Below are 26772 nucleotides of genomic sequence, written 5' to 3' on the forward strand. Positions count from 1 at the left end.
CCATTCATATGCTGCCTCAGGTGTGCTTACTGGCACGCGCTCCAGCTGATTTAGGCAGTGACAATGCCATATTTCCAGGAGTTGGCCGGTGTGGAGAGGGAGTGAATTGAAGGGGTAGGGTTGCCAGTGCTCCCGGACTGGCTGAGAGTCTACTGGAATCGGCACTGATCTCCCGGTGACTGCTGAAAGCAATCTGGGAGATTGATATTGTGAACGGGTTGAACAGTACAATTAATGACATTACGTCATGTTGGAAGAAAAAAAAATCTCCCGGAATAGCTTCAGTCAGAGTTGGCAATCCTATGAAGGGGCAAGGCAGCACAGACCTGCCCTCCCAGTACTGCTACCACTAAAGCAGCAGGCATTGCCTTTCCAATAAACCTCGCCATTCAGGCCCCTTAAAGGACCTCACCAACACCAGTGCATTCAGACTCTGAGCAACACAGACAAGGACTGGCAACCTTCTACACGAAGGGAAACTGAGGCATGGAGAAGACCAGAAATGTCAAGTGCCTGCTGATTTGGGGCACCCCATTTGAGACCTGGGGATCAGACTTTCAAAGGGGCAGACAGAGTACCCTCAGTCAGCACTTGCTTCATGCAATTTCAGGCCGCGAGGGATCGGGGGGCTGGCGGGGATGTCTGTCAAAACCTGGCCCTAAGTGCCTGAAATGGGGCACCCAAAATTAAATGACTCTTCCTAAAAACAGAGGCCTTCAAAGTACCTTGCAAGAGGAGTGCTGAGTCTGCAGCAAAGGCAGGGACTCCGAAATCCAATTTCCTGACTCCCAGTCCAGGGCTGTAACCACTAACTGCACACAGTTAAATAAAGTTAAATAATAACACTTAGCAATTATATGGCGCACTATATTTTCAAAGTACTAGGCATACATTAACTAATTGAATACAAAGGAGTTCCCCAGGAGACAGAGCTAGAGGAATTATTATAGGATGAAGTCACTCTTGGGTTTCTGCAGCTCTTCACGCAGCACTCAACGTGCGCTCCTGTACTTTATGGCAGCAGACAAAGTCTCCGGAGTGACCCAAGCCTTTAGATCATCAGGAGAACCTGCCCACAAAAGCAGCACAGCCAGTCCCTGTATCTCATAGTCATGACTTTGATTTTGGTGGCATCACCCACCGTGAATTACCATCCCAAGATTTACAGGCCATATGCTCTATTCCATTAGGGATATCAGCTCCTTGGAGTCGAAGATACGACTCAATGCAAACCTCTGACTCATGCGCTGTGATCCCAAATGGGGCCTGATCCTGACCAGAACTGAGCACCCACAGGTTCCCCTAATTGCTGATGCTGGGGATTGTATTGTTTCAATTGAAGCGTTATTGAAAATTTCCATTCCTGCTTACTAGTTTCTTTCGGTTTCTATAATAAATAGCCTGAATATATACTGCTTTTCTATTGTCATTTTCATCACCGCATCTCCGAGCGCTTTATTAACACTATTAAATCACCGAGCCTCACATTCTCCAGGCTGCAAATTGGAGTGGCGCTGTATACAGATGGGCCAACTGAGTCACAAAGAAAAGCTAACCAGAAAACACACCGGACTGCAATCCACAGAAAGACCCCACTGATGGCAGCATGGCCTGAGACCACAGCTCAGCAAAACACTTAAGCATGTGCTTGAATTTAAGTACTGTGCTACAGCCTTGGTGCTCAGTTCACAGTTCACTAGCAAACTCAAAACACCACCATGGAGAGAAACTTGGAGTCAGCTTCAGGTCTCCCTCAGACACGCTTGGTCAGTGAATTAGCATTAGAGGCTGACCGCAGCCTCGAACCAATTCCTTTTAAAACACTCGCGCATTCCCCGCACCACGTGCAAACTGGGTTTCCACTGCCAGAGCCGGGACACCTGGTTTCTCTTCCAGGCTCAAGGAGACCTTGGCCAAGTCACCCCTGGTCTCTGTCATCTAATTTCCCCATTAGTTAATTCAAGCTAATCATACCTGTGCCGCTCAAGAGGAAACTGGGGCTTCATGTTGCAACGGGGCTAGAGATCTTTGGTTGGAAAGGGCTAGACGAGGAAAGGATTATTACTCTAATAAGAACCTGCTGATAAGGAAATGTATTTTAAACCCGAGACTCAGAACCCGTGAGATTCATCTGCATTGTCATGCCACTGATCTCACTTGAATGACTGGCTTCTAGTAATTGCTTATCTCTGACGGTAGAGAAGGCCAGTTTGCTATTGTTCAGTTCTCTGCATCAGCTATCAAGTTCCTTCTCATTTCATCGATTGGGCCGGCAATATTGTTTTGTATCCCCATTGCGTCGGTGCGACTCTCATGCCTTTACTAGATTTTTATCTCCCTTTTAATAACCCAGATCACCCGGGAAGCCAGGAGATAGTAGCACATTTCCCCCTTTCACCTTCCTGGCAGCTCAAAACACCTGCCAGGATGTGCTCACTTTGATTTTTAGTGACACTGAGACCTTGACAGGCATGTGCATCATCCTCTTTTAATTACCCTAAGGACTGTATTGGGTTTTCAGACCTGCTGATTAACAGCCTCCAAGTGATCTCCAAATGTCATTGCTGCTGCTCCTGCTGCTGGGGGTCTAGATTAGGTTATGGCCCAAATCCTCAGTTGGTGATAGCCACGCTTTAATGGGATCACCCAAACTTCTGGTCATTCTGACTGCCACGGATGCAAGGCTGACTTACAAGATTGGCCTGGCAAGCCCAGAACATGCCGCTCCTGTTCTTCTCTGTCTTTAATCAATGGGTCAAATCCTACTATTCCTCCCTCAGAGCAAACTCTCATTGAGCTCAATAGTAGTTTTGCCTGAGTAACAACAGCTCATGCTTGGAAATTATATGCGGTGACTTCTATGCAGGGATCTCAAAACACTTCACCAACATGGGGCCAAATCTGCACCTGGAGTAAACAGGTATAACCCAACTGACTTCAGTGCTGATTTATACTAGCTAAGGACCAAACACACTCATGGAAGTGCATTCTTATTTCCACTTCAGAAGTGGGCGAACTGAAGCAGGCAGGTCTCAAACCCTGCATCCCCTGTTCAGACACAAGTCCTACTGGCCATCAGTAAGTGTTTTGCCCTGGCAAGGACTTGAGAAGTGCCACAGGGCTTGGGTGAACGATACGGCAGGCAGGATCTGTTTCTCACGCGTACTAGAATAAATCTAGTATAGCTCTATTGACGTCTGTGAAATGACTCCCTGTTTGAACTGCAGCAGCTGGGCACGAAGAGTTGAACTTAACTGTCGTGAGCTGTTTTTTTATCAGCACACTTCTCAACCTACCCACGACCAAGCCCAAGGTAGAGGGGAAAGGAGGAGAAGGTGTTGGAGCCAAGGTGTGACACAGACCACAAACAGTTACTGCAGGAAGGCAGCTAAAACATGTGAGGGATCCCCTGCTTTACTGTAAATGGCCTCTGCTCCATGATCTCTTTATCACTGATGCAAACAGTTATCAGGGTGATAAGTGGAGTCCTGAATTTGTACTGAACCTGAGCCATTGGGGCTCAAATAAGGGAGGTCCCAAAAGGGTGTTGCCCCCCAGGTGCACATTAAAATGAACAGCTGGACACACCAGGGACCAACGTAATGACACTGGATTCCTGTGTGCGGCTCCAGGTTGACGTTATGGATGGGACATTTGACCTTTGAGACAGCCAATCGCTCACAAGCCTGGCACCTTTCCCATGAAGGCATGTTAGTCCTCCTGTGTTAGATGCAACGCACAGAGAATACCCATTTCTACATCTCTGGACTTGGTTGCCTTCCCGGCTGAGTCGTTGAGTCTATTAATCATGTCTGAGATGCTCTAAAAACATATTTATTTATTTACCAAAGCGCATGGAATTATGCAAAGTGCTTTACAGTTTTCTTGAAAGGCTCAGTAAGTTTATAATATATTAACAGAGTCAATAATTGTACAATAAACCAGAAGTAAAAATCAATTTCCCTGGCAGAAGAAAGTCATAGGAACAACAAGCAGTGGTCTCCTGGGTGTGGGCAGACATGCTGATACACTGGACTACATGAGCCTGCTGAGAACTGCTGTCCTAATGACCCTTGTGAATATTTGGGGCACCTGCCCATGGCTGACTTATGCATTCTTGCTGATCTTATGAGGTTGCTGTATCATGAATGCCAACTGCGTCGCATCCCTGCCGGTCCAAGGACAACGGAGAACTGTTAAACCTTAACAGCTCCCATTAAGCCACTGAAACCAGGTTTCTTCCACTTCTCTGTTTCACTCCCAGTCTAGCCTCCTAAACCACTCAGCCACTTAACCTCCACTTAGGCAGCTCTCAGGCCTCCCTCCTAAAGGATCTTAACACGAATGAAGAACCGCAGCTGAAATCTGCAAAGCTGCCTAGATGATTTGGACACCCGTTTCCTATTAATTTCCAACTGAGCATCCAAACCAATTAGGCAGCTTTGAAAATCTCGCCTGCTATGTAGAACCATCTCTTCACAGATCATTGACAAACACAAAACAAAACAAAACTGATTTATTCGGGCTCCGGCGATACAACGCAGCAGCTGTTTTATCAGCACACAGCAACCCCAGAAAATGCTGTCAGGGAACAAACCTACATACAATGAAGAAAGTGCCTGACTCAAGGCACCACTAAAATGCCTTTACACCTTCCTTCTTACTGTAGTAATTTTAATAGTTTCAATTATTTCCATCTTATCTCCTTGATAAATGCATTGAAATTTAAACCCAGCCCCAGGTCCATATAATATATTAAACCCACACACACACACACAGACAAGGCAAAACAAAAAGCTACACAGAATTAATGACCTACAAGGAATTAATTCTAATTGTTGGTTTTTGGAGACATCCAAAACCTCTCATTCTTTGCTCTGCTGGTTTCAAATATCTCCAAGGCTAGGAGATGCAATAATTTTTTATTTTTTTTTTTGCAATTCACAGTAGCCTATTGGCATCGCTCTATCTATACATCCTTATTATTATTATAAATCAAATGTCAACATGGTTACAATTTTTCCTCCAAACCTTTATCAAGTCAAATTTCTCTGCTAAACAAATTGTTTTAATTATTTTTTTTCTTATCAAAGCCATTCGCTATGTTTTAGATTACAGGCTGGGGCTTATGCTTAGGTAAAGGCCAAGAAGGAAACAACTGTCCCCTGCATAGGGCAAGTAGGTCCCATGTGCCAGCTTTCTCTCCACTCCTGAACCAGGTAGGTGGGGGAAATGGGTAGATTTTCATCCCCAGAGCAGCCGTGCAGATGGGTAAGGTGGGATGAGCTGGACATAATGCTACATGGGGGAAGCATTTGCTATTGGTCTCAGTAAATTACTACTCCTCCAGAGCAAGGAGAAGGCCAAGAGAGGTGGCAACATCATGAATACAATGCCTGCTGGGACCCCTTTAATGTGGTGCTGAATACACACATCCACTGAACAGCGGGGTTGTAGGTAGGTGGGTAAAGGGGCCAGCACTCCACCAGGGGCTTTAATCCCACTCCATGTCCTTCTCCTGGTGTTACCATGACACGGGTCCTTTTCACCACAAAATAAAAACCAAACTATTCAGCAAAATCTATACGCGGACACATACAGAGGAAATGCAGCCACCTCTAGGGTGGATGGAGAACATCTCCCTTCTCGTCAGCACAGAGGCAGAAAGGGATCTTGGAGTCATTATTGATTCCAAGATGAACATGAGCCAATGTGAGGACATGGTCATTTAGACTGGACATTAGGAAGAACTTCTTCACAGTTCGAGTGGCCAAGGTCTGGAACGGGCTCCCAAGGGAGGTGGTGCTCTCCCCGACCCTGGGGGTCTTCAAGAGGAGGTTAGACGAGTATCTAGCTGGGGTCATTTAGACCCAGCACTCTTTCCTGCTTATGCAGGGGGTCGGACTTGATGATCTATTGAGGTCCCTTCCGACCCTAACATCTATGAATCTATGAATCTATGGTCAGGAAGGCTAACCACACCTTGTCATGCATCCACAGATGCATCATGAGCAGGTCCAAGGAGGTGATCCCCTCCCTCTACGCGACACTGGTCAGGCCACAGTTGGAGTACTGCATCCAGTTCTGGGTGCTGCACTTCAGGAGGGATGTGGCCAGCATGGAGAGGGTCCAGAGGAGGCCACTCGCATGATCAGGGGGCAGCAGGGAAGGCCCTAAGAGGAGAGGCTACGGGACCTGAACCTGTTCAGCCTCCACAAGAGAAGGCTGAGAGGGGATCTGGTGGCCATCTATAAACTTGCCAAGGGGGACCAGCGGGGAATGGGAGAGTCCCTGTTCTCCCGAGCACTCCCAGGAGTAACAAGGAATAACGGCCACAAGTTGACCGAGAGTAAGTTTAGACTAGACATCAGGAGGCATTACTTCAGTCAGGGCGGCTAGGATCTGGAACCAACTTCCAAGAGAAGTGATCCTCGCTCCTACCCTGGGCATCTTCAAAAGGAGGCTAGATAATCACCTAGCCAGGGTCGTTTGACCCCAGCATCCTTTCCTGCCCATGGCAGGAGGTCAGACTTGATGATCTGCTCAGGTCCCTTCCGACCCTACTCTACCAACTATAGACCAACCAACATACGACACCTTGTAGACCATCCCCAGTTTAATTAACTAAGGAGTACTTTGTAGGAGGACCTTAACACTGATGGAGCAGTTCTGTCCCAGCACTGTCATCACAAGCGCTGTGTGGTCTGTGGCAAGTCGCCTCCCCAGTCTGAGCCTCACTTTCCTCATCCAGCATTCAAGGATAACACCACTCTCTCCTCTGAGTTTCGGGGATGGAAAGCATTGCACACAAATGCCCCTTCTTGGAGTCATTCTAGATTCTGGATAGCCATGGGGAGGAGCTGGCCCAGCCCCTCATGACAATACAAGGGGAGCTGGTCCTGCCACAGGTGGAGAAAGGCATATAAACTGCCAGTCACCTGTGAATCATCTTGTGGGTGTTCCCCCCCCAAGTCCTTGCCTCTCGGTCTCAGCCTCTGTGCACATGCATTGAGAGCTGAGAGGTCCTTCATCTGCTCTTGGAGCCTTTGCTAAAGCTCGGCATCTGTTTCCCCAAGCCATCCTTCCTCCCTGCTGCACTGACTCATAAGTAACATTTAAGGTCTGTGACTCACTGATCTTTCCATGTGGCACCCTGCATCCCCACTCCCACAGCTGTCAGAGAAAGCCAGGAAGTCATGGTGCCTAACTAGCCATTATCTAGCGTGCTCTTTATTACAATGGCTGTAATGAGCTTAATGCCAGGAGGTATAAACAGAGATGCCCTCCAGTGCCTCGGCATGCGTGCAACTCAGCTTTTTAACCTCCCTTCCCTTCTCTTAGGTTTGATTATTTTTGCCATCTCCCACATATTTAATATCCGTGCCTTTAACTATCCATAATGTCTATTCTCTTTCAACAAGGTCTGCCTCCATTTAAACCATCTTTCTGCCTGCTCTCCCAGACAGCAGTTCACAATGATTTTATCTTTCCTATTAGGCAGTGATTGCAAAACCTCAGAGGGTTCATTAGCAGCTTGATAATCCCTCCAGATTTATTAGTTTAAATTGCTCACTCCCATCTCTCATCCCCATTTAAATATTACTAATTTCCTTAAATATCTCTTCCATCTGCCCAGGTTTCGCCCAGTGTCACCTTTCTTCTTAATGATCCCTGTCAAAACTCCAGTTAGCTCTTTAGAGAACTGGTCTTTTGCAAAGTGGTAAAATAAACTGGAATAAATAGATGCCCTTTGTGATTAATTTCCAGGGAGAATGAATGGCCCTAGGATTCATTCCTCTCTAACCTCACCTTAAAGTCATGCATAACCAGATTAGAAGAATGGGCTTGAATTGCAAATTTCAGATTCTGATCTCAACTCGAATTCTGAACATGCCCGTGTCCAAATTCAGAGACACGATTCATTGCTTCGGTCATGGCCCAGGGTCCCATCGTCCCAGGCTCAAATCTTTCATAATTTGATTTGTGGGAGCACCTACAACCCCCGGTCACCCCCCTCCGCCCCGTGCTAGATGAAAATGGACAGGCTCACTAGTTTTTGCTCCAGAGTCCGTGAGAGACAAACGGGATGGGAATGTGGCGTGTTTTGGGTTTAAAACGCTTCACTCCTGAAAATACTGTACACAGTATGCCGCGTGCCAATGCACCGACAAATACACATGGCTGTGGGTTGTGGTTTACCTTCAGAACTATGGCTCTCATAGTATTACGCTGCATTTCTCACAGAGTACCTCGAGGTGCTTTAGAAAGGCTGATGACCTGAACCTGATGTTGTCCCCTGTGAGATGCGAATTGCTCTCTCCATGTTTACAGGTTGGAAAAATTGAGGCAAGGAGCCGCTTATTGGTACTTAGTTCATGTACAAAGTCAGTGGAAGAGTTAGGAATGAAACCCTCATCATTATTATCATCAAGCTCATCATCATTACTATTATCATCATCTTGATCATTACTGTTATGATTATTAATAATACTACCAATAATAATATTCTGACTAGAACAATGAAGCCTTTGGGCTAATAGCCATGAAGCAACAAATACCACCTGAAAAAGGTAACCCTACCTTTTGGGGTCCTACTGGCTTAAACTTAGCTTTCAAGGTTTATGTCACTGCTCAGCTCCTCAACATAAGGTATTTCTTTACTATTCATTGAGTTGCCAATCATCTGTATTGATTTAACTAGGACTAGGACTGAATGGCCTGTTCCTCAGTGGATGGCACTGACTAGGGTTAGGACCTATGGATTTTGCTCCGAGAAGGAATTGGAAGGCTATCTGAAAGCCTGAGCACAGCATTTCTCTCTCCGGTGACTCCTTTCACAAGCCATCTCCTGGTGCCACTTCCCACTGGCTCTCCATGGTGTTGCCTGCTCCTCCGTGTGGGTTACCCTCCCTGCACACTTGGCTCCATCTGTTTCTGTCTATCTCCCACCCAAACACACACAGACACGCCACCCGCTGCAGCTCTCGGCTTTCCTGGCACACGCCCGCACGGGCATAAATATTAATAGACATTAGAGAATCAAAGTATCATTTGGGTTGAAAGGCGCCTCTGGTTCATCATTTCATCCATCCCCCTGCACTAAGAAATGACAGATTTCATTACTCCTGCCCCATCCTTAATAGATAGTCTCAAGTGAACTATTGCTGGGGATAGCAATTTCCCCAGCCTGTGTGGCAGACTGTTTTAGGGCCTCGCAGCTCCTTTAGCTTGAAAGTTTCCCTAATGTTTACTCTGGGCTTCCCCCTGCTGCTACCTAAGCCCATTACTTCTTGTTTAGCGCAGTGCGTGGGGATTTAACTGCATGATCTCCCATTAATGTTCTTAGGAGCTGTAAAGCTAAATTGCCACAAGCCGCATTGAAAAACATGCCTCTCCCTGCCTGTCACAGGTATGCAATCACCCTTGAGTTGCCTTACACGTGCACTCAGCCCCTCACTAAGACTCATGTCATGGCTTGCCCTGTCCATACGCTGCCACCACTGCACCAGTCCCCTTTCTCCCAGCTATAGCTCAGCTGATGTAAATGGTCTTAGCTCTCTGGATCTGTGTGGGTTATTGCCAGCTGGGCAGCTGGCCCAGTGCCTTAAAGAGAGTGTCCCAACCAGGAAAAACTTTTAAAGAGAGGGGAGAGGTAGGGTTAGACATGCTGTCTTCTCATGTTTCGTCTTCTGTACTTGAGAAACCCAGAGGGGACAAAGGAAAGGTCCTTAAAAGGATGATTTAACTCTCTGTCCTGGGTTTATGCTTCAGGTGTCTCTAGCTGACCAGGGCTCAGTCCCAAAACTTCTACTAGTAAGATCAAACTTTACTCAGGTAAGTAAGTGGTTTATAGGGTAAGTAGGGGTTGCAGAATTGCCTGCTTCTGCATCCTCCAAAGCCCACTGAAATCAATGCAAAGACTTGCATTCAGTGAGCTCCATATCAGGCCCTCAGCACTGGGCATAAGCTAGAAATGATGGGCTGAAGACAGTACCACTTATAGCAGGGGCAGGCAATTATTTTGGGCGAAGGTTTGTTTGCCAAGTTTTGGCAAACTGTTGAGGGCCGCATTTCCCTTTCTGTCACAGGGAAGCAGGAACAGCCCCATGGTCCCAGGCCAGAAGCCTCTGCTAGGCAGACCTTGCTGCTGGGTTCTGCCACTAGCTTCCTCTGGGTCCTAGTGCCCCTAGCTCCTATCATCTTTGACAGGCAGCTAGGAGCAAATAAATATTAATTTTCTAATTTTTGAGGGGCCCTGTGGGCCAGATCAAATGGCCTGGTGGGCCAGATCTGGCCCCTAGGCTGTATTTTGCCCACCCCTGACTTATAGCAACCCCTCTCACCCCCACTGCTCTCAGTACAAGAGGAAAAAGGATGAGCTTGCAGCTGAAGCACAGCTCTCTCTTGTCCAAGGTCCACACCCTTCAACTTACAGGGCCGGAGCGCCCGTTTAGCACTGGTGTTGACTGGCTGTGCCATTTTACCATTCCACCGGGCATCACTGGTGGATGAATCTGCTTTCATCACACGGAGGGCAGGGCTAATTTCTCTCTCGGCCAAAGCCTGGATTCTCAGAGACCCCCCAAGTGCCTCTGGCTCATCAATGCTTTTCCACTCCCTCTTGCACATGTCTCTACCAGACACAACCCAGACTCCCACGGGGCGAGCAGATCAGTTGTCATTAGCGGGACTCTATACATATGGGAGAGGAGCTGAGGAAATGTCTTACCAGGTTAGTGAAGATATATGTGTAATAGGCTGATGCCATCCCCAGTTCGGCTGCCTGTGAAGGAGAGGAAGATCAGATTAGAGCAGAGAGTGACCGTCTTTAATCTCAGGGGTGGAAATAGGACAGGCTGGGCTGGATTCACTTTTCACCCTTTTCACTGTGCATGGACACTGCTCTCTTTTGAGAAGCCAGAAAGGGCAGGACACAGATGTACAGTTTCACCTATGAAATTAAAGTTACAGGACCTGGTTTTTCAGAGGCAGTGAACATCTGCAGGTCTCAGTGAAACTGCAGGTTACTCCAACTGCAGCAGCGCTGAAGGACTCAGACGGGGAACATCTGATCTAACCTCGGGCTACAGGCCACAGACTCCAGTCAGTGACTGAATCTGGCCCTGATCCTAACAGGTGAATAAAGACAAGGGGAACAGAGAAGGAAGGGACAGCGGTAGAAAGAGTTTCAGCTGCAAACATGCCTAATAACAGTGATTTTAGCAGTCGCAGATTGCCATACTCATCTAGGTCAGAAGAATAAGCCCAGAGCCCAGCCTTGTAAGAGTAACAGCTATTTGGCTTGGACTACAATGGTGTCACTGATATAGCCCCAGGTGTGAACACATGAGGCCGGTATATAGATCGTACAGCCATATAACTTACTCAGCCTCCCATTGTACTGATAAAACTCACTATGGGTGCTGTACCACTTCCACTATACCAGCATCTTTAAAACAATCTAACTGGTGATCATAGACAAGCCCTCAAGGACAGCACTGTTTAGGAACATTTTGGGTGGAACAAGGAAGAGCTGGCAGAACTGTCAGTTTTGTAAAAAAAAAATGTCGCATGGCATTTTTACCCTCTCCTTCAGGCAGCCAGGCACTCTCTCAGTATCAATCCCACCCCTGATTCAGCTCAATGTATTTTTTCACACTGAAAATGTGGGAAGTTTAAATGTGCTCACACTTGCCATATACAGCCTCTGTTGCTCAGCACTAGGCCTGCTTCTAAGTGCAAACAAAAATTCCTGCGAAAGTAGCAAATTCTTGGCAAAAATATTGGCAGACTCCATGGGGGGAAAAAAAAAAAAAATCACAGAACAAAACACCAAAGATTTTACAAACTGTTCAGCTTTTCACTGCAAACATTAAGCTGCAGAGAGGAAAAGAAGGGAAAACTTCACCAGAATCGGAGGGGATAAGGCTGCCATGCCCCATGGATCTTTGCCCACATACACCAGCCAAATTTAGGCTCTAACATCCTGCAACTGATGATTAGACTGAATGAACTCTCGGGCCTTTACAAAGCCTCCAGGATTTAGCAGAGTTGTAACAATGAATAAAGAGAAGGGGAATGGGAAAGGGGGTTAATGGGGTGTAAGTGTGTGTAGGGAGGGAAGCACGGCTAAATAAATGAGTGTGAAACCCCAGAATTCACAGTGAATGAGGAGCCGGTTACTGCAGCAGATGCTCAGGAAGGTGGGGAATTAGCCTGCAAATCCTTTGGAAAACAGGAGACGGCAGTTCCCTGCCAAACAGCCAGTCTCAAATCACGCTCAGGGGACTTGGCAGAAAGTTTTGCCAGGCAACCCTTCATTATCTTGGAGGGGATCTCTCCACTTCCCCTCTTCTCTTCCCGCCCGACCTGGAGGCTGGAGCTGTCAGAAAGTGCAATGGGCAAGGAAGAGGTAAGATTGTGGCCCGCTGAACTCTGTATGGCAGGTGTAAGCAAACCACCCTGGGTCCGATGTGGGGATGCACAGGTTTCTTCTACTGCCACTGTTTGTCTCCATGATAACATAAGGAGAGCACCTACAGATGAAGTCCCATGTCCATGGACTGAATCCAATTGCTCCATGGGCCACAGGTTGCTAAACCCTGCTTCAAGCCATAGGTAAAGAGGCTAAACAGGGCAGATGCAACATTGCTCCCTGCAAGCATCCTGGGGAGGAGGCCTCAGGGCTTTTCCCCACCCTCCCCCTTGGGAGGTTTTGTGCAATATTTACAAGTGCAATAAATCTGTGGCAGGAATGACTGGCATGACATGGCCTTTCAAAGGGAAACCAAAAAGGGAATGTGTAGCTAGTCACTGGCGCCTCTCTTGATCAGCTGAAGGCTGGAAGGTGAAAAACAAAAGAGGCAGAAGATCCCCCAAGAACAGTAATGGCAATGCTCTACACCTTCCATGTGCACACAGGTTGCTTCTGAGCAGAGGGACCGCGGCTGTGGGGGGTGGGAGGGGGTGGAGGGCAGGGCAGGGACTCGAGCACGTGTCAGCGCTAGCCTGGGGCAGAGCCAAGACGAACCAAGCATACAGCTGGGGGAGCAGCTCCTGTCTGGTGGCCCCTTCTACCCACTGGAGAGCAGTGCCAGGCCATCCTGAGCAGTGTACACGGTGCAGTCTTGCCCCAGCAGCACCTGCAGCTGGATAAGGGCGCTAAGAAGCTGGGCAATGCGATGCTGGAGGGATTTTTAAAATACTCTGCACCGGACAGAATCAAGGTGCTGTTGACTTCAGGGGGAACAGAACTGGAAAATCCTACACTTCATGTTCTGCAGTCAGTAAGCACTTAGCCCCGCTGTCACGAGGATTACTAGAGCAGCGCTATCACCCACAGGTACTGAACTGAAAGGTGCATAATATAACTTGTTGGGTTATCATACTCAGTGCAGAGTCCTCAGTGGTTCAAAGTCTAGTTGGGAGACAGGTATCAAGTGGGATTCCCCAAGGGTCTGTCCTGGGTCTGGTATTATTCAATGTCTTCATTGATGATTGGGATGCTGGGATGGAGTGCATGCTTACCAAGGCTATGGATGGAGCTAAGTTGGGTAGAATAGCAGACACTCTGGAGGGTAAGGCTAGGAACCAGAATGACCTGGATAGGCTGGAGAAATGGTCCACAATCAACTGGTTGAGATGCAACAAAAACAAGTGCAAAGTCCTTGGGACAGAATAACTTCATGCACAAACGTAGACTGGAGAACGAGTGGCTAGGCTGCAGTATTGCAGAGAAGGACTGGAGGGCTATGGTGGTCCATAAGCTGAATATGACCTAACAGTATGCTCTTGTTGCAAAAAAAAGCCAGCAGCATCCTGGGGTGTATCAACAAAAGTGTCACTTGCAAATCAAGAGAGGGGATGCTTCTGCTCTGTTCAGCATGGCTGAGGCCTCAGCAGGAGTTGTGTGTCCAGTTTTGGACCCCACACTTCAAGAAGGATGTGGACAGTTTGGAAAGAGTCCAGCACGGGGCAACAAAAATTGTCAGGAGCCTGGGAGACCAGACGTATGAGGAAAGGCTGAAAGCCCTAGAGTGATTTAGCCCGCAGAAGACAAGACTGAAGAGGGATTTGATAACAGTCTTCAAATCCCTGAAGGATGATTATAAAGAGATGGAGATGGAGATGGGCTTTTCTCTGTGGCTGTAAGGGACAGGACTAGGGCCAGTGGACTCAAGCTGCAGCAGAGGAAATTTAGGCTGGAGATTTCCTGACTATGAGGATGGCCAGGCATTGGAAGAGGCTGCCTGGAGACGTTGTGCAATCTCAGGGATGATCCTGCCTTGAGCAGGGGGCTGCACTACACGACTTTGTGGGGTCCTTCCAGTCCTACTTTCCTACGATCCCAGGTACAGGGAATGGAAACAGCAAGGCAAAGCAACTTGCCCTAGGCCACACCATGAGTCAGTGTCAGAGAGAGGGATGAAAACCTAGCTGCCTAATCGTGTGCCCCAACCACCCCCTCTTGCCACTAGACCACGCTGCCTCTTGTCTTGAGGCCCCTGGACTGTAACCCCCAGCAGCTGCTTACCCTTTGAAGCCAGGCAGTTTGATTTCAAGGGCAGAAAGTCAAAAAAAGAAAAAGAAAAAAGAAATAAGCACTTCCCTTCACTCATCGCTCCTGCCTGCTTAGCATCCCCAAAGGTACCGGTGAGAAGCCAGGACGGGCTGTCAATACAGCAAGCAGTCATATGTCTCCAGACCACATGTGGAGAGCAAGATAGAAGAAGTCTGCCTCACTCTCCGAAAACAGTAGAGGCCAAAAAAGAGCTTTCTAATACTAGGTTGGAGCCATAGCTCATTAAAAACAATAGTAGTTTTTCCTTTGGCTTTAGTGTCTGTTGACTCGATCTGAAGCAAGTTCCTATCTTCTAGTTGTTATCTCCCCACTTTGCTGCCCATATTCTCCCAGTACAACAGGAAATAACTTCTAGTTCCACCAGTTGCAAGAAGTTCACAAACCATGAGGGCATTGTTTATTTTGCTTCCTCTCTCGGGATCCTCTTGCCAGGATGACTGCATTACATTTTATTGAATGCTGCAAAATCTTTTCAATCTTTAACATCTTTATCGGTCACGGCATGAGAATACCCCAGAGAGGGGAAGGGAGAGTGCATATGTCTAAAGAGCCACTGCTGTGTGACTGTGGAAAATTACTATGGCAACAGACTGAGGGATAGCCCTCAATAGTGAGAGAGCTCTTTCAAATCATCTATTAACTCCGAGACCAAAAAAACCCCAAACAAACCCCCAAAACCCCTCACCAACCCAAACACTTGTTCCTGATTTCCCCACAAATCAGCAGTGTATTGCAGTGATATAGCAAAGGTCACAAAGGAAACCTGTCCATCAGTGCATGCACATTGCATTTAGACGTGCAATTAAAATGATGCAGGACCGGACTGATGACAGATGCGTGAGCTTCATGGAGATCCAGCTGGTATCGCTTGGACTTGCACAGCCTGTCAGCAGCCTCCGCCTGACCTCAGCCTCTGGACTCAAGCCTGGCATCTATACCTGCACAGCCAGCAATGGGAACATTTTGCACCGATGCACATCAGTGCTTGTGGTTTGTGGTTCATATCCCAAGAGTTGGACTCTATGATTGAAATTCTCCCTTTGTTTCTTCTCAGTGCCAATGCAATATTCATGTTTTTTTTTTTTTTTTTTTTGGCTGCAGCAGAAAAGCAAACGTAAGGAGAACTGGTTGGGAGCTTCTCAGAAGATATGTTTTTTTTAAAAAGCCAGAACTCTGCCTCAGAAAGAGACTGAGGAACAGATTTGCCCACCCTGAAAACTTTTTGGAAAAAAAAAAAAATCTCAAGGAGTTGAAATGTCTCATTTCATCACCTTCAACGTGAAGAGCTTCCTTTTTTTGAATCAAAGCATCTTTTCGGTTAGAAGGTTGTAAAATAGTAAAAAAAAAATGAAAAAGAAGAGGTTAAAAAGAATAAAAGTTCAGTATCAACAGAGAACATTTGAAGGTAACCCAATGTATTTCTCTGAACCTAATCAGATTTTAATTTTTCACATTTTTGATTCACAAAAATATTTGGGCTTGTGCCTTTTTTCCTAACACAGGATGAGAAAAATGTTTGAAATATTGAAAAATCTTGCCAGACAGGAAAATCATTCCCTGCTGTGCTCTAATCTCATTCCTCTAGCGCGTATGTTAGTGCTGTACCCATCTGCCCTCCCCTGCAGAGGACACGAGTCTCATGCTGTTGGCTAGGTGGCCTTGCTGTTTTAATTCAAGCTGCAGCAGCTCATGCTTCTAGGTCTGCTGGTTCCGGGGTCAAGCCCATGGTGGGCTGACCAAGAGAAAAGCCATTGCACGCAGGCTGCCCAACACCAGTAAGATGGCAAACCTGTGCAAAGTTCCTTTCCTTTGTAAAAAGTGATCCATACCTGTGCATCTTTGCAAGTGTGCGTCTCTTCATCGAGACCAATACTTGTATCAAGCCCTGCCCTAGCTTGCCTTAAAGACAAGCATTCTGTTCTCAGAGTGATGACAATGACGACACACAGCATGATGGGCCAGACTTGGCTACTGAACTCAATTGAGGGATGGTTGTCAATGACTGATGGGCTTTGGATCAGGTTCCACAGGCTCAGATGATCGATTCCTTAGCATCACACCCATGATGCTGCAAGAAACACACAGGACAGCAGACCCTGCTCTATGGGAGAGAGATCTCAACCATCACAGGGCACATGTACACGACACGGGATTTTTTTTACACCCCCATTAGATTCAACTTCCAAATGAAGCCAAGCTGTCCACACACAAGCCAAAACCAAAACACAATACAAGAAAGAATTAAAAGAATAGTAATTTTTTTTAAAAATCAGCTTAAAAACAAACTGATGAAGAAACAACGCAACCTGAGAAGCACTCAGAAGAGGAAAAAGAATCAAAAGTCTGCAGCGCTGATGGTCTGGTTTTCAGAACTGTTCAGCAGCCTCCTGGCTCCTGTTTGAAGTCAATAGGAGCAGTAGGAGTTCAGCACCTTTGGAAACCAACCCCAGTGCACTTAGTCAGAACAATTATTCTATTTGTTCTGTAACTGCAGTCTTGGAGGGAAAGAAAAAAAAAATGTTTCCCCTAGGAACTCAGTGTTAATCAATGGAAATCCCCCTGTAGTGTAGATAATTTTCCTGCAGTGCAGCAGAAATGTTTATACTCTGGAACCACGTAGTGCACACGCTCAGAGAAATCATCAGGGTGGAAAGCAGCAGCGTTTCTAAAACTGTAACTCAACAGCCAACCTACCTTCTGGAGGATGATGTGAGACATGGAGGCATTTGCGTGTACGATGATGGTGGCAGTTTTGTCATCCCGGATCTCTTTTAGGAGAGGGGTAGGGTCCCGGCTGTCATCCAGCATCCGCACCGAGAGGGTGTCCTTGGAGATGAGGAACTGACGAAGCAACTTCTCTAGGTTTAAAAGGCCTGCAAGGAAAAGCAGCACAAAGAGGGCTTTTAAATGATGTGTTCTGTCACGAGTCCTTCACCCCCAGGATCCAGCACTGCATTGGGCCGGGTCACCAAACGTTGTGGCAGTATGCTGAAAAGCAAAGGAGCCATGTCTTAATTACAGTCTCTCTCCTCTGGTCACCAGGGGATGGGGAGGGATGGAACATCAATCACATCATGCTTTGGCCATCAGAAACAGCGGAGTCGGATCATCATGGCGCACGGTTTCTAATTATGGCCTCAATGCAAATAATAAAAGAACCAAATGCGTTCTAGGTACTTCACAGACACACAGGAAGACAGGTCTCCAGTGACCTCAGCCACTGACACAGCACAAAACAAGATCTCTGCAGACCTAGGGCACTTGTACACATGACGAAAATGTCACTTTGTGCCGTGTAATGGCATCACACATAACACATGCACCCGTTTGGTGGAGTTTTAGATGAGCTTGCATTGTTGCAAACTAAACTACCTCTGCATTTAGTTTAGTTTGCAACAATAAGTTGCAGCTGTCAGCTCGCCACCTGGCCCTGGGAGGGGGGTAAGTTCCACAGGAAAAAAAGGATCGGGCTCTTCACCACTTATGCTTTCAGCAGATGCCTGATGCTTTTTTTCGGTGGAGCCTGTCCACCTCTCCCACAGCCACGGGGCAAGCCGCTGGTGGGCCGAGCAGCCCCTGAGCTGCAGGGGACCCATGTCCTTCTCTCTGCAGCAGCAATGCCCCCTGGGGCTGCCTGGGTAGGCTGCTTGTGGGCTGTGTGTTGCCCCAGCTTGGAGGCAGCACCCGGCCTGATCCAACTCTTCCCTGAGCCCACCTGGGGAGCAGCACTCGGGCTTCCAGTGGGTAGACTCAGGGAAGAGTTGGATTGAGCCAGGTGTGATCCATGAGCTGGGGCAGCACCTGGCCCGCTAGCAGCCTGCCCAGGTGGCCCTGGGAAAGCTCCAACCAAAAAAAAAAGGGGGATTGGGCCCCTCGTCATAAGAGTGACAAACCCCCCTAAATTGAACTGGATAGTTTCAATTAAAAACCCACCGGTTCAACTTAGAGGGCAAAGAATATAACCCTAAGGATCAAACCCCCATCACGTGTACAGGTGAGGTGCTATTCTACCTCCTTTGGCTTGCTTCTTTTGGTGAATCATTTTGGCACTGCCATAACCTCAATAACATCTCCCAGTCCGAGAACTTACTATTCAAGGGCTTAATTCTGCTTTTATATATATCTATATAGATATATGGTCTGATTCTGCTTTTCTGATTATAGAGAGATATATCTGTGTATATCTATCTATATATCTATATGGCTATATATAGATATATCTATCTATCTAGATAGAGGAGTCACAGAATTATAGAAAATAGGACTCTCCCATGATCTGCAGCACGTCACCTTGTATCAGGTTGGGAAGGGAGTTTTCCAAAGGGAGGAGAAGGAGGAGTTACATAACAGGGACCTGCAACCACTTCTCCAAAGGAAAAGGACAAACAACAGACCACGCACCCAAATCTGAGACCCAGTGCCCTGACCGTCAGAGGGGCACTCACGCCTGGAGCTGAGCTCATAAACTAAATGTTGCTCTGACTGTACCGAACAGTTTATTCACCCCAAAGGTCAAGGGCTGAGGAAGCAATACAATGCAATGCAATCAGAGTTGCAGAGTGCTGCTTTCAAGGACTCCTGGCACTTCACAAAAGGTAACAAAGCAATGCATTAAAGGGATAAATCCCAGATGAGGAGTCTCTTATTCACAGTGAGATCTTTCAGTAACTCACTGTACCTGCATGGAGCTCTTTCCCATGCGAAGCCCCCTACCTCTCCTCTTCAATACAGGAAGGATCTTAGCTGGGGACTAAAGCAACCAGAGTGGCCAGGATTTCTTAAGGGTGGAATGGATTTCCAAGCTTGCTCCTCTATAAAGGGTGCAATTCACCCCTGCACGGAGTCAGCGCATGGTCTGACCACCACTGAAACAGCATTTTATCAGCACTAGTGGGGCTTCTGTTTAAACCTCCTTTTAGATTTCTGAATTGTTTAATCTTACCCATGCCCACAATCGCCGCTTCCTCTAAGATTCGGAGGCTGCCGTGAATACAAGCCCAGCTCCGCTGAGCTGATTTAGGACTCATCTTGCAAACTCCTTTCCCACGAGGAAGGTTCTAAGAGCATTTTACTAACCTTTATTCAATTAAAGCCTCAGAAAAGGAGGCTTTTATGGTTCCTTTGACTTTTTCTTTTTACAGTGGACCCACTTCATAGCTTTTTGTATTTCTCTTGGTTAAGAAGAGGACGTTTGGGGGAGAGAAGGAGAGGGAACAATATATTTTCTTTATGAGCAAAGCTGGAAGAAAGTTCCCCAAGTGGTCGCTACCAGCCTGAACTCATCTGAAGTCAGGGATGTGTAGGTGAATATTATTCTGCCTTGTGAGCTGATGCAAGAGCCCTTTGAACTGCAGGAGTGGAGGTTGTCATGGGAGTGTAACCCAGCAAATGCCAAACCCTGGGCATTTCCTTTCTTGGGAAGGCATTTCTGAGGCATCAGACGCAAGCTATTATACATTATTCAGGCTCCAAGAGTGACTGGAGGCTTCAGCTGAGGCTACGGCCCACTGGGCATGTCTACATGGCCTCCTATCCAGCCCAAGCTCCAGCACCTGGTCCCTCACTCCTGCTGAGCTGTACCGATGACCAGAGGCACAATAGATAGCTCGGGACCAACCCTGACCGTGCCTGCCCGAGCCGTGCTCTCTGTCCTGAGAGCGCCTGAGGGTGCACAAGTCTAATCCAAGCTGCTTGGGCCACTCTGGAGAAGTGGACAGGGCACAGTTTGTCAGCAGAGGACGGGGCGTTGGAAGGGAAGTGGAGCAGTAAAGCCACAGAGGAGCAGAGTCCCAGATATTCAATGCCTCCTCCCTTCTTCTTCTTGCACCTGACTTCAGAAAGTCAACTCCTCCAACCATTTAAAAGCAGATCCATCACTATTTTTGCAATCTTTCAGACTGTTCGCTCCCTCTGGTGAACCATATAGATGGCAGCCAGTTAGTATACACTGGGCTGTCTGATGTCCTTTGCCACAGGGGCATGATGGTGAGTTTTTAAGGCCCGTTTTATGTTTGATTTTGTTGAAGCTCCATAGCCTGATTGCAGTCGATTCAGGTTTCCCCATACCCTACGTGGGAGTTTATGATGGAGTCTAGGAGGGTGTGAGGATGGTAGTTGTATGTAGTTGTGTAGTGGGGTGTGGTTGTTACTCCATTGCTCTGCCCACCTTCTCTGGGGCCCTGGATCATCACTGCTTAATGTTGATCTCTCAAATCCCAATCTGGAGCCTGAATAACAAGCTAATTATCCATGCCACTGAATGCACAAATATGCCCTCACAACCTGCTCCTGTGTCACTAGCCCCATTTTGCAGATGGGCAGCTGAAGCCCAGAGAGGGGACACAACTAGGCCATTATCACACCACAACATAATAATCGGGGCTGCAACAAGGAGCCCCTGACTCCAGTAACCTAACATTACTCCCCACAACCTGTCAAGAGGTCAGCCCTGAGTGCTAGCAGAGCAACAGTCAAGCAATGCCATTGCACACCGGTAAAGAGGGGCATGTTTAACCCTTCTTTGCAAGGTGCGTTCACATGAAGATTTCCGTTCTGACCCCTCTCCCTCCTGGCTTCAGTGGATGTGGCGAGGTGCACAGGACGGCAGCCTGGATGTCGAAAGAGATGTTCCAGTCCCAGCTCTTCCCACAACCTGCTGCATGAAAATCATTTTGCTTGGTTTCCTCTCTCTTGCATGCTCTTTGGGTCAATGACTGCACCTGTTATGTGCCTGTCTGGTGCTGGGCCCCAAGGCGATGGACCCCGAGTTTCAGCAGGTGCCTCCAGCTACTGTTCTAATACGCAATAAAGACGACATGGGGAAGGATGCTAGCGCACAAAGTGTTAAAGCCGCGTCTCCTGCCTGCCAGGAGCAGGGCGCAGACAGCCCCGAGTGAGCTTCACATCTTGTGATGGCTAAATGAAACGACTCTCGCAGTCCCTCCATGCGGCTGCAGGAACACGTTAGCCTCTCTCAGGCTGTCGGTGTCCCCATCAATACAGAGCACTGCATGGCACCAGGAGGATAGAAGAAGCCTGCTTTCTCATCAGCTAGCTCAAGAGCTGGGAGCCAGCTGCGGGAGGTTACTCAGGGGAGTCTGCTTGCACGGCATCCAGCCTGCTGCTTTGTCGCTCTCCAGGGCCATTGCAAGTAAGCAGCAACGTGGGCGCAGGAATAGGAAGACAGGCATCGAGGCGCACGCTAGGGGATTTTGTTCTGAGTGAATTAACATGCATGGAAGTGGAGGAAGCAGGGCCCTTCCCTCCAGTGGAAAGGGGAAGGTGAGCAACGGCAGCTGATGCTTGGCCACTGAGTGACAGAAGAGGATCCTCATGTTTTTATGGCTGAACAGTGAACTTGCAGTCTTCAGCACGTGGGACAGCACGGCTGGGCCAGTCATCCTAGCTGTACCCCCCCGGACAGCTTGAGAAACACAGCTCCACCACTACTCCCCAGCTAGCTTAGAGGAGCGCGGGTGACCTACACCAGGTCTGGCCCATGCAATGGGCCCAAAGTCACCAGGAGAAATTGAAAAAGCAAGCAAGAAGGCAAGCCAGCCAGCCGAGGCCCCTGGAACCACTTACCATGTGTTGAATCTCAATCCCACATAATACAATTAGACCTGGCTCCTCAAGTCTAATGGCCTGCACATCTCAGCCTTGCTTTAATGAGGCGCTGGAAAGCAGCCCCCAGCCCAGCTGTGGAACCGCAGTTCATGCCAGACCCTCGCTGCTGCTTTCGATTAAGTTTTCCCATTTTGATGCCTCCCCACTGCACTACTGCCTTTCACAGGCACCTCGCCCCCTCCCCTTGCTGCTCCCCCAGCCCATCAAGCGGAGGTAGACAGCTCTGACAGTCCTGCAGGTCGCAGAGCTCAGCCCGACTGAAAGCTTTCCAAACCAGATCAGGCACAGTGAGGAGAGGGGAGGGGGGGAACGGGGTGAAGGCTTTTGATTTCCTTTCCCTTGGCTCAACCAAATTATTATTTCCAGCACGCTCCACCTTACCTGTAGCCCCATCAGCTTCCTGCTTTCCCTCCTCTTGTCACATGGAAGGAGGATTCTATTATCTAAAGAGATTCCCTTTTGTTCTGATGACACGGGAGCGTGAAACGCCCGATGCTGACAGACTGACACTTCAGAAGGCTGTTTTACAGGCTGAACATGAGCAAGGGCTTGTAGGCCCCTTCTGGCAGCTTTGAAGTGCAGAAACGAGGAACCACCGGGCGCGGAGAGGCAGGATCGGTTGTGGGCTGTGAGAGCAGCGCCGTTCATGCCACCACTTGCCGAAGAGGTCTCCCAGACCACCTGCACCTGCCTTGTGCTCACATCTAGGCACATAAGTGCATACAGGAGACAACGGGGTCAGAGATAAGGGGTCAAGGCTCTTTTTGCCTCGCTTTCCCCATCTGTGCAAGGATTGCAGTGCAGGCCTGCATTAGAGAAACGTGGCTGGTAAGAGAAGAGTCTGGACTTGTGGATTTTCTCTCTGCTCTCCTGGATTTAGCTACCGGGCTTGACCATGCGTCAGGGAGGAAGATGTGGGATTGCCCTAACTCCATGTTTTTTTGCATGCATGCCTGATCCTGCTCACTATTGCATTGGTTTTACACCAGCATGGTTCCACTGACTTGGAAGATTTATTCCTATTTAGGGACTCAGGACTGGAAGGGATCTCCCTGACGATCAGGTTGAGCCCCTGCCTTTGCAGACAACTGCCTGCAGCCCCTTACACATCACAGCCCCAACCAAAACCTACAACGTGCCAGAGAAAAGAGCAAGAGAGGAGACAAGGGTACTGCCAATGCACTGGTCCACTGCAATGCCAGGGAACTGATTAGGTGGAAGATGCCCAAATGATCCTATGCTACAGAAGGAGGCAAAGTCCCCAGCAGCCCCAAGAGGGGGAAATACTTTCCTGATCCAAATCTGGTGATTGGTTTGATCCTGAATGAATGAGCAGGACCTATCCACCAGACAGAGATTCTCAGGATCATTAGGAGCACCAATGTATCCCAGCCAGCCTCCCACCTCTAGCCACAGCCAATATCTACTGGTTCAGAAGCTAGCAACCACCCCCTTCCCTCCTTCCTCTTCTCAAATAGCCAAATCATGCTTTAAAGGGGGGGTTGCCTCCAAATCCCAGCAGGCAACCAGTAGGAGCCTTGAAGCATGGGGCTACTGTTTTCTTTTAGTGTAAAAGCAACTGGCCCCCAGAGGAGAGATGTGCTTTTGCCAAGGTCACAGTGTAAATCAGTAAAGGCTAGGTACAGAACCAATGAGTCTTACCACCCAGTCCTGCGCTCAAACCAAATTCACCTGGCTTCATGCATCTCCCAAGTGGTCATTTTGGCTTTGGGGCACTCCCACACCGACACCCTGACAGACCAAAGCTTGTGATCAAATGCAACAGAACAGAGGAAACAAGAAATAAGGATCAGTATGGATGCACGAGAGTGCAAGTTCCCCCTCTGGCCCCTGTGCACAGAGTAAGCACTGTGCACTGGGTGTTAGGCTGGCACACAATGGCATGCATTTGTGTGCACAGCGGTAGCAACAAGCATGTGGGCACCAATTAGAATTACACACAGGCAGCTAGGGGTCCATGCACTGTCTTCCCCTTTGGCTCAACCCACTCCTCATCTGCTCTGTGCCCTATTGCATGGATGGGATTGGGCAGGTTGCCTTGTTTTCTCTATGACCCTCAGGGTGCAACTGCAGTTAGACCTGCAGTCTTGGTAGCTTTTAGCTGTTGCTGTCTTTTATTGCTATAGGCTTTAGAGAGCCATGCAGAACCTTCCTGTATGGAGTCTCAAAGCACTTTGCAAGCCCTGGAGAATTATCCTACACAATACTCCCTAGAGACAAGAAACAAAGTCATGCAGCCGAATTTCTCCTGCTGTTACACTGGATTTATACAGGCATAGCTCTGTGCCTGGCACAGTCCTTCCCTGTTTGCTTAGGTGCTTAGGACCGCTCTAAGGTGGGAAGGCAAGTGTCCAAGTGTCATTGCATGAAGGCAATGCAGACATGTCCTATAAGGTGGGGCAAGACTGGGAGCAGAAGCAGGAGGATGCAAAGAGCCCCATCTAGCATATAACTGAATATGGTGGATGGGGCTCGCTGCAGTCCAAGACAGTATTTAATAGCACTCCCTCTGCTCAAGGTGCTCAGACTTCCTCCAAGTAAGAGACTACAGCCCAATCTTTTCTCTCCACATTGGCTAGCAAACTGTCTGTGCCAGGGGACCGGCCAGTGCTAAGGCTGGCTCTCTACATGAAGAAAACAAGTAGGGTGGGGAGGAGGGGGACTGTAGTGGTCTTCTGGACCCAGGGTGGCTTCGTGCTTCACCTGTACTTGAGGCTTATGGCCAAATGGCATGTCCTAGCCCTAACTGGTGACTCCCTCTTGCAACTGAATTATCTAGTAATTCCTGATTAAAGCATAACACATTGATTCAATTAAAGGGCGGACATCATGTTATTTTAAAGCCAACGATTTGGTTCCCGAGATTTTTCGATCCAGTTAAATGAAGGATCAAATTAACTAGGGACTGAATTAAGTGAAAGGCACCTGTGTGTGTCGGCATGTAGTCGGGAGGACGCGTGTGTATGCAGATGTGTGCCGACGGGCCCCGGTGCCCCAGAGGGTGTGTACTGGACCGTGTGTCAGCACAGGGGGAGAAGGGGAGGGGAGCGGGAGATGTGAAAATGCTGCACACAAGGGAAAAAAAGGAAGGCTAATTTCAGTGTTAAATGGTCACAGCCAAAAAATGATGTCTGAAAATGCCAGTGAGGGTTCCAGCTACGACATGAACACAGCGTGGTGCACGGCTTGGGCCAGATCCCATGGCTGGTGTAAAGCAGAGCGGATGCACTGAAGTCAATTGGGTTTTGCTGTTTCTGCCAACCGTGTATCTAGTCCCCTGTGGATGCCTGGAAAAGGCAAGGACTCTCCTGGCCTGGAGCATCCCTGCAGGAGCCAAACATGAGAGAGCCCGAGGCTTTGGGGACCTGCACTTTGCCTCAGATTCACCCACGTCATGGTCTGCATGCTAAGAGGTCACCTCCTTCCTTCTGCAGCAGTATGAATTCAAAGTGGCTGCGGGCACGCCAATGCGGTTATGCTGGGGTGTTAACCAGAGGAGGGGTCTAAGGAAAAAGGGCTCAGAAGTGTGGCTGCACATGGGCAGGCATACAGCTGCAGTGACTGGCACATGCAGGTCAGTACAAGCAGGGTGGTACAGATGTGGAGCTGTGCAGAAGATGCTGGACATTAGACAGGTCCTGCACGTGCCCCATTTAGATCACAAACAGTGCAGAGTCTGAGAAAGACGTGCTTGCAAAAGACCCATTTGCTAACTAAGTAAATGAAAAGGTGCTTTCTCAGAAATTGGCCTTCGACCTGTCTCCATTGTGGGAAGCCATCCACCAGACAAAACGCTCTTTCAAGCATCAAATAAGACAAGCAGCCAATGATTGTTCCCTGTCCCCCAACTGCTGCATACACAGCTGCTGGAAAACATGGAGATTTGGGATCATTGTGCACATTCCTGTCTGCAGGCTTCCTCCTTGGCTGCTGCTTTTGCCAAGTCCCCATTTTGCCCCACAGTGGACTGAATGGACCCCACCTTTAGACAAATGGTTTCATTTATACCCTTGTAATCGGGGGGGGGGGGGGGGGGGGGGAGCACAAGCCTTCTGCAATCACCACTGCCCTTCTCAGGAGGGATTTCACCGCCAGCAGTGGAAGGTAGAGAGAGGCCTTTTTAACACAGCAGGAGGTGCCGAAAGATGTGGGAAAAGATAAAATGAAAGGAAATCAGGACCAGTGGGGGTTTAACTCAGGCTGGAGTGACTTACATTCAGCTTTGGCACAGATGAGGCAGGCAGTGGTACAGTTAAAGAAATTCAGGATCCCAGCAACAGCCACACTGATGTCTGTGTTGCTGGGATGGAGGTTCAAGGTGGTGAATCGCTGGAACTGGAACTTGAGGAATTCTTCTGGGGCCACTTTGAAATGAGGGACCTGAATGAAAAAGGACAGAGAGAAAAAGCAAGCAAGGTCAGCTGCAGGACAACATCAGTAAGGAGCTGTCAATTCACTGCTAAAAAGGGAGGAGGCAAGAGAGAAAAAATGTCCCAGGAACGCTCTGCTGGGACAGAGGAGCAAGGTTTTTGCAAGATCGTCAC

At 48.3% G+C, this 26772-nt stretch overlaps 1 protein-coding gene across 5 annotated transcripts in view; it reads right to left on the reverse strand.

The window, feature by feature from the left end:
- Positions 1–26772, reverse strand: part of GRIK4 (glutamate ionotropic receptor kainate type subunit 4) — a 282987-nt gene that overhangs the window by 68166 nt on the left and 188049 nt on the right. For all 5 annotated transcript variants that reach the window (XM_059719504.1, XM_019487321.2, XM_006259689.4 and 2 more), the window contains 3 exons: positions 26443–26608; positions 17276–17454; positions 10730–10783 (listed from right to left, as the gene is read on the reverse strand). In XM_059719504.1, the coding sequence (XP_059575487.1) occupies positions 10730–10783; positions 17276–17454; positions 26443–26608 (399 nt within the window). The remainder of the gene's footprint in view (positions 1–10729; positions 10784–17275; positions 17455–26442; positions 26609–26772) is intronic.

The sequence above is a fragment of the Alligator mississippiensis genome, chromosome 16 (genome assembly GCF_030867095.1).
Source record: "Alligator mississippiensis isolate rAllMis1 chromosome 16, rAllMis1, whole genome shotgun sequence".
In the NCBI taxonomy this organism is placed as follows: Eukaryota; Metazoa; Chordata; order Crocodylia; family Alligatoridae; genus Alligator; species Alligator mississippiensis.